At 58.8% G+C, this 17,677-nt stretch overlaps 1 protein-coding gene across 3 annotated transcripts; it reads left to right on the forward strand.

The window, feature by feature from the left end:
* The first annotated feature begins 1,868 nt into the window (after positions 1-1,868).
* Positions 1,869-14,566, forward strand: CALY (calcyon neuron specific vesicular protein). Of its 3 annotated transcripts, none has more exons than XM_030832172.2 (6): positions 1,878-2,062; positions 9,650-9,792; positions 10,717-10,833; positions 11,462-11,575; positions 12,573-12,938; positions 13,304-14,566. In XM_030832172.2, exons 2-5 carry the CDS (start codon positions 9,670-9,672, stop codon positions 12,903-12,905), a joined length of 687 nt encoding a protein of 228 aa, XP_030688032.1. In that variant the 5' UTR covers positions 1,878-2,062; positions 9,650-9,669; the 3' UTR covers positions 12,906-12,938; positions 13,304-14,566. The 3 variants fall into 3 exon arrangements, with proteins under 3 accessions (XP_030688033.1, XP_030688032.1, XP_060142711.1); XM_060286728.1 differs by lacking the exon at positions 1,878-2,062 and adding an exon at positions 4,375-5,248; XM_030832173.2 differs by lacking the exon at positions 11,462-11,575 and having other exon boundaries at positions 1,869-2,062.
* Positions 14,567-17,677: the final 3,111 nt, after the last annotated feature.

A 17,677-nucleotide genomic window follows, 5' to 3' on the forward strand; every position in this document is an offset into this window, starting at 1 on the left:
AAATGTATAGAGCTGTGCCTTCAACTTCTAGCAAGCTGAACAGTCCTCAGAGTTTTCTGAGTTATAATCCTCAGGTTGCCTTGAATAAAATTCTCTATTTCTTCCTTAGATGGACCACTGATTATTTTTTGTTGACATTAGCATCATTAGTTATTAGGGATGCAGATTCAAACCACGGTGAGATATCACTCATCCTACTAGTGGGTACGAGGTCAGCGTTATGAGCAGAATTGTTTCCTCCCAAAATTCATACGTAGAAGCCCTAACCCTCAGGACCTCAGCCTGTGACAGTATGTGGAAATATGGTCTTTAAAGAGATAATTAAGTTAAAATGAAGTCATATGGGTGGCCTTAATCCATTCTGACTAGTGTCCTTATAAGAAAAGGAGGTTAGGGACTTCCCTGGTGGCGCAGTGGTTAAGAATCCGCCTGCCAATGCAGGGGACATGGCTTCGAGCCCTGGTCCGGGAAGATGCCACATGCCGCGGAGCAGCTAACCCTGTGCTCCACAACTACTGAGCCTGCGCTCTAGAGCCCGCGAGCCACAACTACTGAAGCCCACGTGCCTAGAGCCCATGCTCCGCAGCGAAGAGTAGCCCCCGCTCGCTGCAACTAGAGAAAGCCCGCGCGCAGCAACAAAGACCCAATGCAGCCAATAATTAATTATTTATTTATTTTTTAAAGGCTTAAAAAAAAAAAGGAAAAGGAGATTAGGACACAGATACACGCAGAGGAAAGGCCATCTGAAGACACAGGGAGAAGCGGGCCTCTATAAGGCAAGGAGAGAGGCCCAGAGGAAACCAACCCTGACGACACCTTGATGTCTGACTTCCAACCTCCAGAATCATAAGGAAATAATTCCTGTTGTTTAAGCCACCCGGTCTGTGGTACTTAGTTACGGCAGCCCTCGCGAGCGAATACAGACGGCTGCAGCAAACAGGAGAGATGGTAACACGCGTCCGGGGTGGGGGTGAAGCCAAGCCCCTCTGCGCCGCTGATGGGAATATGAAATGCTGCAGCCACTTCGGAAAAAAGTTAAAACATTTTCTTTAAAAACTACATGTAAACTACCATACGACCCAGCAATTCCACTCCTAAGTACCTGCCCAAGAGAAATGAAAGCCCTGTGTCCACACAAACACTAGTCCAAGAACGCTGGCGGCAACGCTGTCAACAGTAGACACACCCGGGACGAACAGTCCAGAGCCTGGCGACTGAATAGACAAGACGGGACACATCCGCAACACGGGGCACTAGTCAACAGCAAAAAGGCATGACACAGCCGCGCCATCGCTCCTCGGCCAGCTGTGAGCCCAGGTGTGGAGCCCCGACCCTGCTGGGCTGAGCCCCGGGGTCCTGAGACCACGGCCCCCGCTCACCTGCTCACTCGGACAACGCGCCTGCGCGGCGGCTGCTCTATGCCTGGCGCTGTGCAGGCTCTGGGCCACAGCGGCTACCAGGAGCCACAGGCTTGCCCTCCGAAAGCGGACAGTCGGGGCTTTGGACGCCGAGCCGTGAGGAGGAGGCCCTCTGGGCGGGTGGGGGCCCAACCCAGCTGTGCCTGAACCAAGCGGACCAAAGGGGGCAAGACTGCGCGCCCGACAAAGTGGTGCCTGGGAGCCTGGACATCCCCAGGGTAGGATGCTGGCCAGGGTGTCTGTCCCCTCCCCGCCCCCCCTGCAGTGCGGTGGTGTGAGTGTGTGAGGTGTCTGTATATGTGTGTGCAGCGTGTGAATGGTGTGTGTGTGAGATGTGTGCCGTGGGTGGATGCGGTGTGCGTGTCTAAGCCAGTGACAGGTTGGGGGGGCGTCACAGCTCCTACGGGCACGCGTGGGAGGGGGCGGCGCAGCTCCTACGGGCACGCGTGGGAGGCGGGGCGGCGGCGGCAGAAGCACTGCTCGCCTCCTCCAGCCTGCATCTCCCTGGCAACAACGGCAGCCTCGGTCTGGGGCTCGGCCCCTCCCCCGCCGCGCCCCAGCTGAGAAGCGTCTGGAACCGCATCCTTCCTCCGCATCCTTGTCCTGCGACTGCATCCTGCTGCAGCTGCCCGTTGGAGCCGCCTGTGAGCCATTTGCACATTTGTCCTTGTGGAGCGGAGCTGGGGGGCGGGTGGGGGGCCGAGTGTGCTCACGAGTGTTGGGTGTGCGGGGGTCGCAGGTATACTGGTGTGTGTGCACGGATGTGCGAGGGGCGTGTGCAGGGGTGAGAGAGTGGCGGGGGGGGGGGGGAGGAACTGCGGCTGACCCGTTGGCAGCCGGCCGGGCAGGGGTCGGCCCAAGCGCAGGAGGTTGTCCTCAGGCCCCCCCGAGGATCCGGGGCCTCCGCGGGAAGAGTCCCTGCCTGGATGTTCCAGAAGGGCCGTGGGTGTCCAGCCTTGCGCAGACCCGACGTGCCTCCCAGATTCCCGTCCGCGGTAGAGCGGGGCAGCTCGGGTGGGGGTAGGACTGCTGGACATCAGCTCCCCCTGTCCCATGGAGACTGCAGCCCCCTCCCCGCGAGCCAGCTCCACCTCTGCAGGTCTGAGAGAGCCAGTGGGAGATGGGCGTCCCGAGGTGGAGAAGGGGTGCCAGTTCCAGCTCTACCTGAGGTTCAGCTCTACCTGAGGGGGTGGGGGAGGCAGAAGGGGCTTCCGACGGACCAGATCACGAAGCGCTGCCGGCAACGGCACGGTGGTGGCGGAGGTGAGGGAGGCTGCGTGGCAGGCGGGACGTGGCCAAGAAGCGGAGAGAGGGCGTTTGTCCAGAACCGCCTGCCGCGGGCGCTCGGTGCGGAGCCACAGGTGGCTGGTACTTGGGACGCTGAAGCCGGGGGCAGACCTGCACCTCCCCCCACCTGCCCCGCTCGCCTGGGCCTCTCAGGGCTGGGCTGGCGCCTGCAGTCCACCTGCCCTTGAACCGGCAGTCAAACCCACCATCGGCCTGCAGGGCAACGGGTGGGAGCGCACCTGGGTGGGCGTTGTGGCTGGGCCTGGAAGGGGCGGCGCGGGGGCGGGGGCCTTGCGGGTTCGGCAGAGCGCGCAGGCCCCCCGCGCTCCGTTGTCACACGCACGCCCAATGCACACAGGACGCTCGTGCCCGCCCGCACATGCAGGCGCCGGTGCATACCTCCGAGTGACGCAGCATCCCGGGGTGGCGTATGTGTGAAAGCGAGTCTGTGACGTGACCTGCAGCCAAGCTTCCTGAGGGCTTTCGGCTGAGGGTCCGTGCCCTCCCGTCCAGCCACCCATCGCAGCCTCAGCACAACCTCACTGCTCAACCTGTGCCCCCTCCCCAAGCCTCGTAGAGGAGACGTACACCGCCCCACATCCCAGCCCAGCAGCCTACGGCGAGCGGGGAGCAGCTGATCCGCTGTCGAAGGCACAATTACAGCGCAGCGTGGAGGGAGGGGGCCGGTGGGAGGAGTAGGGAAGACCCCTCCCATTCCACGGAGCTAAGTGTCTGTCGTGTGAATGAGCCCAGCCAGCCTGCCCAGAGGGTCTGCATGACTCAGGCAGGGAAAGGAATTTTGCGGGGGGGGGGGTGCTTCCCAGATGCAGCCCAGCCCCTACCCCAGCATTCTGCCTGGAACAAGGCGCCTAGAGTCAGACGCAGAGGGTCCGTTGGGCCCCCAAGTCTTTTCTTCAAGAAGACGTGTCATTGCCTGCCTGTCTCTGTTGCCATGGAAACCCAAGATGATGTAACGTGGACGTCATGCAGAGGCAGAGGAGTTGGAGCTTACGTTTGGCTTAAAGGGAACCCAGAGGCGGAGCTCGTATGGATAGGGGCCTCCTGAGGGAGAGGAGGGGGAGACCTCGGCCTTCCGCCTTCCAGGGGGCGTGGCCACCAAGCTGAGATTGACAGGTTTGCGGGGGTGGGGGCTGTGCCCCCTCTGCCCCTCCCGGCTCCTGTCTGTAAACCGCAGGTTGGGTTTGAGAGTCGCGGGGCGTCTGCTGCGTGAAGGCCCCCAGCCCCCTCCCCCTAGAGGGCACCCTCCCCAGCCCCTCGCCAAGCTCCCCTAAAGGCCGGGGCGCTTGCTGTCCCCACCTCGCACAGCCCTCCCCTGCAGTGCCCGGTCGTTCCCCCCCGCCCTCCTCCGCGGCCCCCTTTCGGCGGTTTTCATCTCTATTTCCTTCTTCGCACGGATCGCCCGACCTTCTTTTATTTATATGTTGATGGCTCCTTGTCCGTCTCTGCCTCGTGGAGCGTGGACGTCATATACGCGCGGTACGAGCGAAGAAGGACAGATGTCCCGCCCGCCTGGGGCAGGTGCCCAGGTGCCCGGACGTCATCCACAGGCCGAGGCCCGGCCAGGCCTCGACCCACCTCAGGAAGAGCACACCGCCTCAGCCTGGGGTGGGTGGGGAGTGGGGACGCTTTGCCGGTCTGTACGGCCCGGGCAAGGCGCGCACATCCGGGGAAGGGCGCCGGCTCAAGACCCTAAGAGAAGCCTCCTCCGCGGGCGCCTGGGGAGTGAGTCCACGATGCGGCGGCCCCTCTCCCAGCCTGGGCCGGGGGCTTCCTGCCCTCCCCACAGTGACCGCCCCGAGCGTCCCTGCCCAGTGCCTCCCACACGTCCTGCAGGTCTGTCTGACTCTGCCGCTGGCAGGGGCTCCCCCTCTGCGTTCCCACCTGGCCTGCCCGCACCGGCACCGACAGCAGGGCCTGGCTGCTAGGGTTTGAGTGAGGGCCTGGCAGGCACCTGCGGTGGTGGAGCTGATGCCCAGGAGGGTCGCTCAGGACAGAAGTTTGGGGGTTGCAGGGTGGATGCAGGCAGTGGCGAGGGAGGGGCCACATTCGGAGGCCAGGGCGGAAAGCTCAGCCCGAGGTCCTCGTTAGGAAGGGGACAGCCAGGGCACAGTTGTCAAAAGGCTGTTCAGTCCTGGGAGAGGGCGTGGCCTGGCTGTGCCTCTGCTACCTGCCCGCTGTCGTTTGGTTTTGTTTGTTTTTAACCTTTTTTGTTGTGAAATATAACGAACTCAGAAGAGGACACGAAGCAAACGTGCAGCCTAATGATTCGTCATAAGTGAACCCCAGGCGTCCAGCATCCAAGAGAAGACCGGAAACGCCCGCCCCGCCCCGAAGCCGCTCCCCTCCCCCAAGGGCACCACCGGGGACTCTGCAGACGCAGGAGCACTGGCCGCACCTCCGAGCTCCTGAGCGCGGGATGGGGTGCTAAACAAGGCTGTTGTGTTTCTTTATTCTCGACCCTTCATGTGTGCCTGGCTTCTTCTGGCCGACGCTGGCTTTGTGATTCAGGGCTGTTCTTGCAGGTAGCGTGGTCCCTTCCCTTCCCTGCTCTGACGACCTCGCAGAAACGCCTCTATTCATGTGCTTGTTCCACTGTGGAGATGCCCCGTGGTGCGCGCGTCTGTGGGCAGTGCTGCTGTGCACGTGGGTGCACACCTGCCTTCCTGCGGGGTGTCTGGCCAGGAGTGAGTGAGGCCGTCACAGGTTCAACACCCTAGATAAAGCGGCCCCACCCCACCCTGTGGCGGCCTGTGTTCCTGCTCTCCCTGTCCCGGTGTTCGGCTTCCCCCCGCCCCGCTCCCCCACCACCACCCCCGCAATTTGTCTCTTCAAGGATAATGGAGTGAGCAGCATTTCAGTATTCATGGCCATTGGAAATCCTCTTCTGTCCATTTTTCTCTTGGGTGATCTGCCTGTCTTTCTTGGCCAGCTCGAGACGCTCTGTTTATACGGTAGATGCCTGACGCATCTTGGCTTCCACCATAGCTGGGTGGCCCCAGACAGCAGACGTTCGTTCTTGCGCAGCTCTGGAGGCAAGAGGCGGGACATCAAGGTGTTGCAAGGGCCGAGCTCCCCTGAGGCTCCAGGGGAGGCTCCTTCCTTCCTCTTCCAGCTTCGGGGGCCCCAGGAGTCCCTTGGCTTGTGGCCACCTCCCTCTAGTATCCACCTCCATCTTCAACATGGCTTCCTTCCTGTGTGTGTCTGTGTCCAAATTTCTCCCTTCTTATAAGGACACCAGTCATTGGATCAGGGTCCACCCTAATCCAGTATGAGCTCATCTTAACTTGATTAGATCTGCAGAGACCCTATTCCCAAATAAGATCACGTTCACAGGTGCCCAGGTTAGGGCTTGGGCTCGTCTTGTTGTTGAACCCACAACAAGTCCTTTCTCATTTGCAGGTTGCAAATATTTTCTCCCAGTCTTGGTTTCTGTTTCCATTCTTTGAAGGCTATGTTTTGATGGGCAGAAGCTCTTAATTTTTTAATTGAACTGTAGTTAATTTACAGTGTTGTGTTAGTTTCAGGTGTACAGCAAAGTGATTCAGTTATACATATATAGCTATTCCTTTTTGGATTCTTTTCCATTATAGGTTAGTACAAGATACTGATTATAGTTCCCTGTGGTACACAGTAGGCTCTTGTTGTTTACCTATTTTATATATAATAGTGTGTATATGTTAATCCCAAACTCCTAATTTATCTCCGCCTACCCCTGCTATCCCCTTTGGTAACCATACGTTTGTTATAAGAAGCTGTTAATTTTAATGTAGTTCTTTTATCAATATTTTTTGTGGTAGCGCTTATTTGTGATACTGAAAAACTCTTCCCCTCCCTGAGACCAGGAAAATATTCTCCTGTATTATCTCCACGACGCTTTTCTATCTTGGCTTATCCACCGGGAGTAGATTTTTGTGTGGGGTGTGAGGTGGGGATTGGGTCCACTGTTTGCCATGTGGACGTTGGGTGGCCATCCCCAAGGTTTGCAGTGACATCTCCGTGGTCCGTGTGTATAGGGTGTGTCACATGGGTCTTTGTACATCACGCAGTGATACCACACGGCTATGTGACAAGCTAGACGCCTGGCAGACAAGTGCCCCCCTCGGTCTTTTCCAAGATGTTATGAGTATCCTTGTCCCTCTGCCTTCCATATAAAATTACAAAGCTTATCAAATTCACACAAAAAGGACTTCCCTGGTAGCGCAGTGGTTGGGAATCCGCCTGCCAATTCAGGGGACACGGGTTCGAGCCCTGGTCTGGGAAGATCACACATGCCACGGAGCAACTAAGCCCATGTGCCACAACTACTGAGTCCATGCGCCACAACTACTGAAGCCCGCGTGCCTAGAGCCTGTACTCCACAACAAGAGAAGCCACCGCAACGGGAAGCCCATGCACTGCAATGAGAGTAGCCCCCGCTCGCTGCAACTAGAGAAAGCCCACGCACAGCAACGAAGACCCAACACAGCCAAAAATAAATTAAATAAATTTATTTTAAAAATACATAACTATTGATATATTTTTTAAAAATTTCACCTTGGAATTTTGATTGGGATTTATTGACTCTATAGCTACACTTTGAGGGGAAATGATGTTTTTAAACATGGTAACTTCCAAAGTCCATGACCATATATCTCCCCATTTATTTAAGGAATTTAGGAGTTATTTGGTCTCAGTCAATAATGTCTTTTTTAGGGGCTTCCCTGGTGGCGCAGTGGTTGAGAGTCCACCTGCCGATGCAGGGGACGCGGGTTTGTGCCCCGGTCTGGGTAGATCCCACATGCCGCGGAGCGGCTGGGCCCATGAGCCATGGCCGCTGAGCCTGCGCATCCGGAGCCTGTGCTCCGCAACGGGAGAGGCCACAACAGTGAGAGGCCCGCGTACCGCAAAAAATAAATTAATAATAATAATGTCTTTTTTTTTTAAAAATTTATTTAGGCTGCACAGGGTCTTAGTTGTGGCATGCAGGCTTCTTATTTGTGGCAGGCATGCAGGATCTAGTTCCCTAACCAGGGATCGAACCTGGGCCCCCTGCATTGGGAGCGTGGAGTCTTACCCACGGGACCACCTGGGAAGTCCCAGTCAATAGTGTCTTGACAGAGGTTTCTTCTGGTTTTCCACAGGGAGGTCCTTCTAATCTCTTGTTAGACCTGCTCCTGAGCATTCGATATCTCTGATACTGTTTAAGTGGAATCTTTCAACAAATTATGTTTTAATTTTTTGTCACTGATACACAGAAACAGAACTGATTTCTGAATACCTTAAGCCCATCAACTCTGCTGAACTCACTTTCCAACCCGTATAATTTATACGCAGATTCTTTCAGATTTTCTACACACAGAAGATGCTTTCTCTGTGAATAATGAGAGTCTTACCTAATCTCATCCAGGCTTTGTACCTCTTATTCCTTTCTCCTGCCATATGGCTTGGCTAGGACCTCTATAAATCACCATCATTTGTAGAACTGATAATAAAGGGCCTTGTATCTCCCTTTCTTTTTTTTTTTTTTGGCTGTGCCGCGCAGCTTGTGGGATCTTAGTTCCCAGACCAGGGACTGAACTGGGCCCTCGACAGTGAAAGCATGAAGTCCTAACCACTGGACCACCAGGGAATTCCAACAGATTTTTTAAAATAGTAAACAAATGTTGAACCTTACCAGATACTTTTTCAGCTACTATTGAAATTGATGAGATCATTTTTCTTCTTTATTCTGTTCATATGGTGAAAATAATGATTGCTTTCAGATGTGAAATTTCCAGAATACACCCAGCCTTTTAATATCTTGCTGGATTCCACATGCTTGCATTTTATCTGGGGCCTTGGCACTGGTGTTGGTGGGTAGCATGGCCTGCGAGGTCTTCTGTCTCGTTGTCCTTGCCGAGTTCTGAGATAGAGGTCGTGCTGGCTTCACAAGCTGGGGTGTGCTCCCGTGTTCTTCCCTCTGGATGAGTTTTGTATGAAATTTGCATGATTTCCTCCTTAAATGATTGGTAGAATCCAGGGGTGATGCTGCCTGGGCCTGGAGTTCTTTGTTGGCAGATTTTAACAAGAGATTTAATTTCTTAGTGGACATGGGACCATTTCTTTCTCCTTTTGATTGACTGAGTATATTTTGTGTTTCTGTTTTTTCAGTTTCAAGTCATTTGCTGTGTTCCTTTTCTCTTATCAGTCAGCCTAGAAGTGAAACCATCTTGACCTCCCCCAGGAAGCTTTGTGCTCCTCCAAGCCATGCAGGTCCCTCCCACCTCCTGCCTGCCCCCCACTCCTGTTCTTGTCAGGGCGTTCCAGCTCCCCAGATGGTCCAGTCCATGTACACCATTACTGCCACGCTCTGTGCAGTTAGCTCTTGGATTCATTCACCAGCATCCTCTTTCTGTAGCTCTTTGTTACTTCCTGCATCTCCAGTAGGGTTGCCAGATAAAACATAGGACACCCAGTTAAATTTGAATTTCAGATAGACAATACTTTTTAGTATAAATATGTTCCTGTATTGCATATTACATGGATATATCATACAAAGCAAAAGCATCCGTTGCTTATCTGAAATTCAGATTTAACCTGGCGTACCGTACTGGCCACCCTACTCTCCAGGCTTCTATCTGGGATTGTTTTCTGTTGGTTGCTGCCCTTAGAATATCTCCTGGAGCAGGTGGGCCAGTGGAAGACTCTGCCAGGCAGTCACCAGTCAGAGGCACTCTCGCCTGCACGGCTGTGGGGGCCAAAGGGAGTCCAGGGGGCAGGAAGGGACTAGAATCCTGCGGCTGGACTCACCCGGTTTGTCCTGGGGAGGTTGGCCTGGCCACCCATGGCCCAACCCACCTCTGGCGTGAGGAGCATAAGGGCCAGCCTGGGGCCCTCTCACTCCAGAGCCAGCTGGTGTGGACATCTGTTATGTGGCCAGTGACCCTGTGTCTGCCTCTGGACAGGACGAGGACTGCCATCCACCATGGTGAAGCTGAACTGCAGCTTCTCGAGGAAGACAGGCTCCGGGGACGGGGCTACCATGGACAGCGTCCCTCTGATCAGTCCCCTGGATGTCAGCCAGCTACAGCCTGCGTTCTCCGACCAGGTGAGGGGCCTGGGCCAGCGTGGAGGCCTGTGTCATCCTGCCCTGGAAACACACGGGCGTTAGCAAGGTGGCTTTAGGTGTGGCCTCCTCTAAGGGGCAGCTGAGCAAGTGGAGGAAGGGCCAGGCTGAGCCTGCTGTGTGCCCCGATCGGCTCCCCCCGCCACCCAGAACTGCCCTTTCCTCATCTGCAAACCAGGGTAAACTGGCCACAGGTGGTGGTGAGGATTCACATGCTCTCACAGACAGCGCCCAGCTTGCCTGCGGTCCAGCAGGGGCTCAGCAGCAAAAACTCCCCCGTCCTCTGCTGGGCGCGCTCCTTCTTGGATTGCAGCCTGAGATGAGGTCCTTGGGCAAGGGGTGGGTGGAGGGGGAGCTCTCAGAAGGGACCTGTAAGAAGCAGAGCTCAGCTCAGGCACAGCTCTCCCTGACCCCACCGGAGCTCTGGAGAGTGAATGGCACGCAGAGTTGTCCCAGCCTGAGGCCCCCGTCAGCCATTGGCGAGGGCAGGGGGCACGTCCCAGCATTGCTCCCATGAGCCGAGGGCATTTCTCCAGCGATCTGTGTGGGCTTCGACCATGCCTGCTACCGTTCTGGACCTGGTTCCCAAAGGGAAGGCTCAGTGGTGGGCTTCCTGGAGGAGGGGACCAAGCTGTGGTACCCTGGAAGAGGAAGCTTCTGGCAGGGGCAGCTAGCGTCCTCAGAGCCGAAGGCAGCCAGCAGACGTAGGGGCTCTTTCCATCATCTGGCCAGGCCCTGGGCTGCCACGGCCCTGGCCGACTTCCAGTGTCCCCCTCCCTTGGTGTCAGCTGGTAGCCACTAGAGCCCTGCCACTAGCACCCACACCACTGCGGGCAGCTGCCCCCTGCCCCCTTTCCCTCCCAGCCCCCCTAGTTCAGGGTCCTCCTGCATCATTTCTTCCCACAGGTTGTCATTAAGACACAGACGGAATACCAGCTGTCCTCCGGGGACCCGCCGACAAAGTTCTCCGACCTAGAGGCCCAGAAGCTGGGCGGCGGCCACCCAGAGGATGCACGTAGCAGGGTAACCCAACCCTCCCCGCCAATTCCATGGGGAGTCAGGGCAGGGGAGGTGGAGAGGCAGCTGCAAGGTGTGGGAACCCGGGCTCTGGACTGGGTGGGCTGGGGGCCCTTGGTCGGGGCCCTGCTCTCAGTAGAGCTGGACAGGGAATCACCCCATCAGAGGTAGGGGTCGGGCCTGGGCAGCAGGCTCTGCTGGCCCCCCTGCTGCTGTAACATGGGGTGCGGGCGGCCGCCGCCCTCGGAGGAGCCCTGGCAGGAGGCGCAGTGCCTGCTTGCGCCCTGCACCCTTTCCCAAGGGGGTCGTTTGTCTCTTCCTCGGTGACTCGCGGATTTCCCGTAGACGATGGAGACTCACTTTTCCTGCTGTGTCTCTGGCAAATGTGTTTTCCTTTCCTTTTCTAGCTCTTCAGCTTACTAATGGTGGCTTTTTTATAACTTTTAGGGTACCATTTCTAAAGCCTTTCATTTCTCAGTAGTAACTCTGCCCCTTTCCCCTTTCCCCATCCTTTCTGAGAGGCCGGTGAGCCCTGGGCTGTGTGCGCGATGGGCGCCGGCCCTGAGGTTTGCGGCCCGGGCCCTGCACAGCCTCACCACCCCACCTCTCCTCTCCGCACCTGCCCACCCCCCAGATGCCCACAGGGCGGATGATCGCCTTCACCATGGCGCTCATGGGCTGCCTCCTGATCATGTATAAGGCCATCTGGTATGACCAGTTCAGCTGCCCCGACGGCTTCCTGCTTCGGGTAAGGCCGGTGGACAGGGCACCGGGGCTGGGAAGGGCAGTCGCGCCCTGCAGGCAGAGTGCCAGGGAGGGTCCCAGGGGGGTGTCCTGTGGAAGGACGGGGTGCCTCCCCTCCTCTCCCCCAAGCTACCCCCAGGAGGGTTGGTCTGGGGTGTTCCCAGCTCTATGGGAACGTGACCTGCAAAGGCCCTCAAGCCCCGTCACCTTCCAGGTATATTCAAGTCCTATCTTTAGAAAAATTAAAAGAAAAGGTGTTTTAGCGAGAGGTTTTCTCTTCTTGTAATTTAAAAAGTAAAGCATAAGGAAGGAGGTCCAGGTGGAGGGAAGCCTCCCTCACTTGTATGTGGTGTGTTTCTATGTCACAGGATGTTGACGTTTTCTGTATGCTTGGAAAGTGTTCCCCCATCCTTGTTTCTTTTCTCTCAGCTTTGCTTATGGTGACTTTTACCATTTTCAGTGTATTTTTTCAAGACTCTAAGTTTTCAGTAGATAAATCGTCCCCCTTTCCCCGTGATTTCCGAGAGGGGAGCGCTCCCCCCACAGAGGCCACGAGCCCCCACTGTACTTCCAAGGGTGCACCGGGCTGCTAACGGCCCTCACTCACTGGGATTCCCTCGGGGGCCCGCGGGGTGGGGGCGGGCCGCGGGGCACTCGCCGAGCCCCCTCCCCTTCACTCAGGAGGAGGCCATGGCCACCGGCCACCGGTGCGTTCGGAGAAGGGCTGGCTCTCTGCGGAGCCTCCAGGTCTGAATTGCAGGCCTACGGCTGATGGCTTGAAATTACGGCAGAAATCAGTGTATGTAGGGGCACTGTCTACAGTATGACCGAGCTGCTCAAAAGCAGAGGTGACCGCCCGCCCGCGGGCGGCCCACGGACGTGGCTCCCGCATCGCGGCTGATGCCACTGAGAAAAAATGGACCCCGTTTTGCGCACCCGAGCCCAGGGGCGCGGCCGCCGCACCTCCCCCCACCCCGCCCCTGACCGGCCCCCTTCCGCAGCACAAGATCTGCACCCCGCTGACCCTGGAGATGTACTACACCGAGCTGGACCCTGAGCACCACCGCAGCCTCCTGGCGGCCATCGGGGCCTACCCAGTGGGCCGCAAGCACGGCACGGAGACCCCGTGGTTGTCCGCGAGCTACCACGCCTTCAAGGAGGCGCCCAAGGCGCACAAGGCGCCCGCCCGCGCGGCCATGGCGGCGGTCACCGAGCCCTCGAGGAAGCCCTCGGGGAAGCCCTCGGGGAAGCCCTCGGGGGAGGCCTCGGCGCCAGGAGAGAAGGAGGCGGCGCAGAAGGTGGAGGGGAGCGCGCCGCCCCCGGCCCCCCAGTGATGGCCTCTGGCCTCCGGGTCGCAGCCCGTCCGGGTAGGTGGGACCCTCCTCCCTATCCGCCCCACCACCCCCGGGAGGGGCAGGGCGCCGGCCCGGTCGGCCGGAGGCTCATTCAGGGGTGCTGTCCGCCCTGGCGACCCCTGTGACCGCGTGAGGGTCTCGGGCAGGGAGCAGGCACGAGGGCGTGGGCAGGGCAGGATGGGGGATGGGGGGCGTGGGCAAGGCGCGGGGGTCGGGGACAGGAGTGGGGGGGCGGGGTCAGTGGGGGGGCGGGATCAGGCGAACTGGAGGCGGGAGGGCGGAGTTCAGCCTCATTTCTTCGCACGCAGGTGGGCGGTGTGGTCGTGCGCCCGCCCCAACTTGCCCGGCCTCACCCCTCCTCCTCTCTGTCTTCGCAGCGTCCCACGCCGGCACCTGTGACCGCCCTCGCCCGACGCTCGCCGCTCTGTGGTCGCTGTGGTCGCCGTGGTCGTGCCCCTGCTCCCAGGCCCCCTCGCTGACGCCCCCCGCCCCGTGAGCCTCTAGCTCTGTCGCTTTTCTCTGAGTAAAGATTCATCTCCACCTGGATCTCGCGCTTCTCCTGAGCATCCTCGGCTCTCCGGCCTTTTTCCTGACCCCCAACCCCGTTCGGGCGAGGGCCCGAATTCTGTCCCCCGTTGCCCAGCTTTTCTCAAGCTTTAAAGCTCAATTTAAAAGCATTTATTAACCTAGTAACCTTTGTATATGTCTTCACTTATTCTTTAATTAATACGCCATTAATTTATACATTTAATCTCTCTAAACTGTTAAAGACATTTCCCAGAAGTGACAACTTCATTAATTAGATTCCCTATGGCTCTCATACCCCAGGAGCCCTCTGAGCATCTAACAGCGCGGACCCCACCCGCCTGACACCGCGAGGTCGGAGTCAGATCTTAAACTGAAATTCTCTCACCTCCTGGAACTAAAACCCAGGATTGCTGAGATGAAATTTAAGCCATTTCAAATTAAAACGAGTTGCCTGTGCCGCATCCTCTTAAGACTTCCCCTGGTTTTCAGTAGCGAACAGCAGGAACTGATGCTGCTGGTACCACTTCTGGGCGAACCTAAGCCTAGACGGGCAGTAGGAGCAGGGCTGCACCCTCCCCGCGCCGTGTGCGGGGTCCCGCGGACCACCTCGCCGCACCAGGACAGGCTCCTGGGACGGACCCAGGCCAAGAGGGCCGTGGCTTCTGGCCAGTGTCAGGGTGTGGGCTGGGGCTCGGCTCTGGGTGGCCTGCCCGGCCCCCTGCGGTAGCCCCGGCCCCGCAGCGTGACCCACAGTGCAGACCCTGCAGTAGAACAGGCGAGCAAAGACTCTTTCCCCCGCCCTGCGGCCTGCGATGTGGTGACCCTTCCAGGGTTCCCTCTGCACACAGGTGCACACACGTGCACACATACGGTCGTGCCTCGGTACCACGGGGATTGGTTCCAGGACACCCCACAGATATCCAAGTCTGTGGATACCAAAATCCAGGGGTGCTCGAGTCCCTTATATAAAATGGTGTAATATTTGCACATAACCTACGTACATCCTCCCGTGTACGATAAATCATCTCTAGATTACTTAGAATACCTAATACCATGTAAATGCTGTGTAAAAAGTTTCTGGCTTGGCAAATTCAACTTTTGCTCTTTGGAAAGTTCTGGAATTTTTTTTTTTAATATTTCTGATTGGCAATTGGTTGAATCCTCGTATGCGGAGCCTGAGGGTACACAGTCACGTGTACACAGGCACACACACACATGCCAACACACGCGTGCACCCATACTCCCACCACCCCCCTCCCAGGTGTCTGGTGATGCAGCCCCCTCCCCACACACGCATGCACACACATGTTCTTCTGGGGTGAAGACCCTTCCCCAGCTGGGGCGGTGGGCGGAGGCCCGCAGAGGTAGCGGCTGTCCTGGGGTGTTGGACTGGGATGGGGACTCCTGGCTTGTGTTTTGAGTGGACTCCCCTCAGAAGCGGCCTCCACCCGCCTGGCTGTGGCTGTGTCCCCAGATGGGACACCCCGCCTCAGGGTTCCTGCCATTCACCTAGGAGCTGGGAATCGGAGGGCGGGGGACCTAGGCCAGAGAAGAGAGTCAGCCGCGGTCCTACCACGGGGGGCTGCGCAGTCTCTTGGGACCAGACCCCTGAAAACTCAGTTTCCTCGTCTGTAAAATGGGGACCCAGGCAAGCTGGCGCCTGTGGGGTTGCTGGGACAGGGCCGCTCTCACGAATGTGGGTTCCCTCGCTCCGGAACAAGGCTCTCTGTGCCCCTGGGGTCACCCAGGCTCCGCTGGGCAGCGCCAACATCAACCCGCTCCCAGGGTGCCTTCTGCAACCCGCCCCACCAAGGGCATCCTGCTGAGGGACCCCTCACCCCACTGCTGCCACCTTCATGGCAACCCCGTCACCTGCGTGGGCCCCTTACAGCAACACGCAGCTCCGCCGTCTCCTTGGCCAAAGAGACTCTCAACTACACTGGACCCCAAGACCTCTGGAGATGCTTCTCAGCAAGGCGGTTGGGACCTGCCCTCACACTCCGTCCCAGCTGGGCCTGGTGCCCCCTGGCTCCGCCCACGTCTCCCCTCTAGGGAGGACCTCTGGGGAGAGCGCCTGGCTCATGGCCTCGACCCAGTGCTCAGGAAGCCCAGCGCAGGTACAGGACAGCCCTCTGCTGACCTGGGCGCTGCACCCCCACCCTGTCGCCTTGGGGGAGGATCCTGGAGAGGGCAGCTCTGGCCCAGCCCCACCGTCCATGGTAAGGCTCACCTGACCCGCAGGGCAGAGCCCAGCCAGGTGGAGGGTCAGTGGAGGGGCCTAGGAAGTCCTGGGGATGTTGGGGGGTCCTAAAAGGCCCTGGAGGGTCGTATGGGGCCCTGGGGACAGTCCATTCAGAGCTTCAGGTCACCCCTGCTGAATCCAGGCCTGAGCTGGGACGGGGGTCACCAGGGTGTGGCAGCCTCATCCTGGAGGCCTTCCTCTCCTGTCTCATGGGAAACTGCGGGGCTGAAATGGGGGCTGCTGCAGAGGCCCCGTGGGGTGGCTACCAGCGGGTGGCGCGCCAGGATGCAGGGTCGGCCTCGGACAGCTGCCGGAGCACCTGGTGACCAGCAGCCTTGTGAGGGGCTCCCAGCACTGGTTAGAGCCTCAGCCCCTCCCTGGGGTTCACAGGCCCCAGCCTGCCTGAGGCCACCCCACTGAGAACCAGTCCAGGACCCAGCAGAGGAGCTTCCTGGGGCGTCTACAGGGCGTGGAGCTCCCAGGTCCACGGAGCCTGCACCTGCATCCTCAGCTGTCCGGGGTGGTGAGTTGGGGTTCTGTCCTGGGGCAGACAGCGGAGGTTGCGCACTCAGGGGCCTCTCCTCCTGCCCCCGCCGTGAAAGCCCTGGGTGCCTCCCAACCACCGACCACTGGAGCGGGTGGCAAGGCTGAGGGGTCAGAGCAAGCAGTGTGACCCTGGGCAGCCCTGAGTCCAGGCTGCGGGGAGGTGGGCAGGCGTCCTGGCATTCTGGAGCGGCAGGCCTGGGTCCCACGGCCCTGGAGTGGGTGCTGGGGGCTGGCCAGCCTGGGGCGCCCCAGACCCTGGTCCCCGGCGGGCACTCTGGGGGGACCACTTCTCCAGGTCTAGCGCCGCCACTGCCTGGAGCTGCCCGGCCCCAGCGGGGGGACCTGTGCCGTGCTGGGGGTGGCCGGGCCCCGAGCACTGGAGCAGGGCTGTCTGAGGCAGGGCCTGCCTGCCGCGGGCACAGTGCAAAAGAGCCGTGGGTTTCCCACAGCCTACGCTACAGATAACGGCCCCGTAGAAAGGCTCGTTTAAACGCCTCCCCTTTCTCGTTGCACAAATGTGCTATTTCATGACCAAAGTCCAGCCTTTTGAAGTGACAGACTGCCCTTCTTTTTGTCCCTCTCCCCATCTCTCGGCTGCACGGCTCGGTGCTACTGGGCAGGAATGCCAACGTCATCAGCGGTGTGCCCGAGCCAAGGGGCCGTGCGTGTGCATGTGTGTGGATGTGTGTGTGCGTGTGGATACGTGTGGGTGTGTGCATACGTGTGGGCGCGTGCTGATACATGTGGGTGTGTGTGGGCCTACATGTGGGCGTGGGCAGGTTACATGTGGGTACGTGTGCATACGTGTGGGCATGTGCGGATACATGTGAGTGCGTGCACACAGGTAGGCCTCTGCCCCCGGACCCAGGCACTGCCTCCCAGGGCTCCCTGTGCTGCCCCCAGGAGTCTGATCCCTAAAGGCTGACCAGTGCCCAGCTCTGTGCCCAGGGCTCCTGTGCTCTCTGGCACAGATGCATTCTGGGCACTGAGTGGACCCTCGGCCTGGACAGGCGTGGCCAGTGTGGCCTGGGGTCGGCCTCTCTGTAACTGTGGTACCACCTGTGCGGTCCGAGAGGCAGTTTTGGCCTGGAGCAGGGGTGGGTGGACCCATGCTGAGACTCTGCTGGGGATGGAGGACCCAGTGGGGTCTGGGAGGGGGGGCCGCTGGAAGGCAGCAGGAGCCCCCACTGTTCCGAGGCTCCTTCTCCATGTGAGACCCAGATGGTGCCCTTCCTTGGGCATCTCAGAGGCCAGGTGCTGGGACCCTCGGGTGGCTCTTGCTGCTAAGCACTGTGCCCTAAAACGTTCCGGCGCCCAAGCCACCCAGCAGGCTTTGGGGCTCACAGGACACTTCCCCCTTTGGCTGTGCCCGTCACCACGTCCTGGCCATGCTGCTTCCCCATCAGCCCCCAACCCTTAAATTTGCAGGGGGCCC

Source organism: Globicephala melas, chromosome 16 (assembly GCF_963455315.2).
Source record: "Globicephala melas chromosome 16, mGloMel1.2, whole genome shotgun sequence".
In the NCBI taxonomy this organism is placed as follows: domain Eukaryota; kingdom Metazoa; phylum Chordata; class Mammalia; order Artiodactyla; family Delphinidae; genus Globicephala; species Globicephala melas.

Excerpts from the sequence above, each read along its gene's own strand:
- CALY (XM_030832172.2), top strand. The coding sequence starts at position 9,670 with ATGGTGAAGCTGAACTGCAGCTTCTCGAGGAAGACAGGCTCCGGGGAC. Across the intron at positions 10,834-11,461 it reads CAGAGGATGCACGTAGCAGG|ATGCCCACAGGGCGGATGAT; the intron begins GTAACCCAACCC and ends CCCACCCCCCAG. Across the intron at positions 11,576-12,572 it reads CCGACGGCTTCCTGCTTCGG|CACAAGATCTGCACCCCGCT; the intron begins GTAAGGCCGGTG and ends CCCCTTCCGCAG.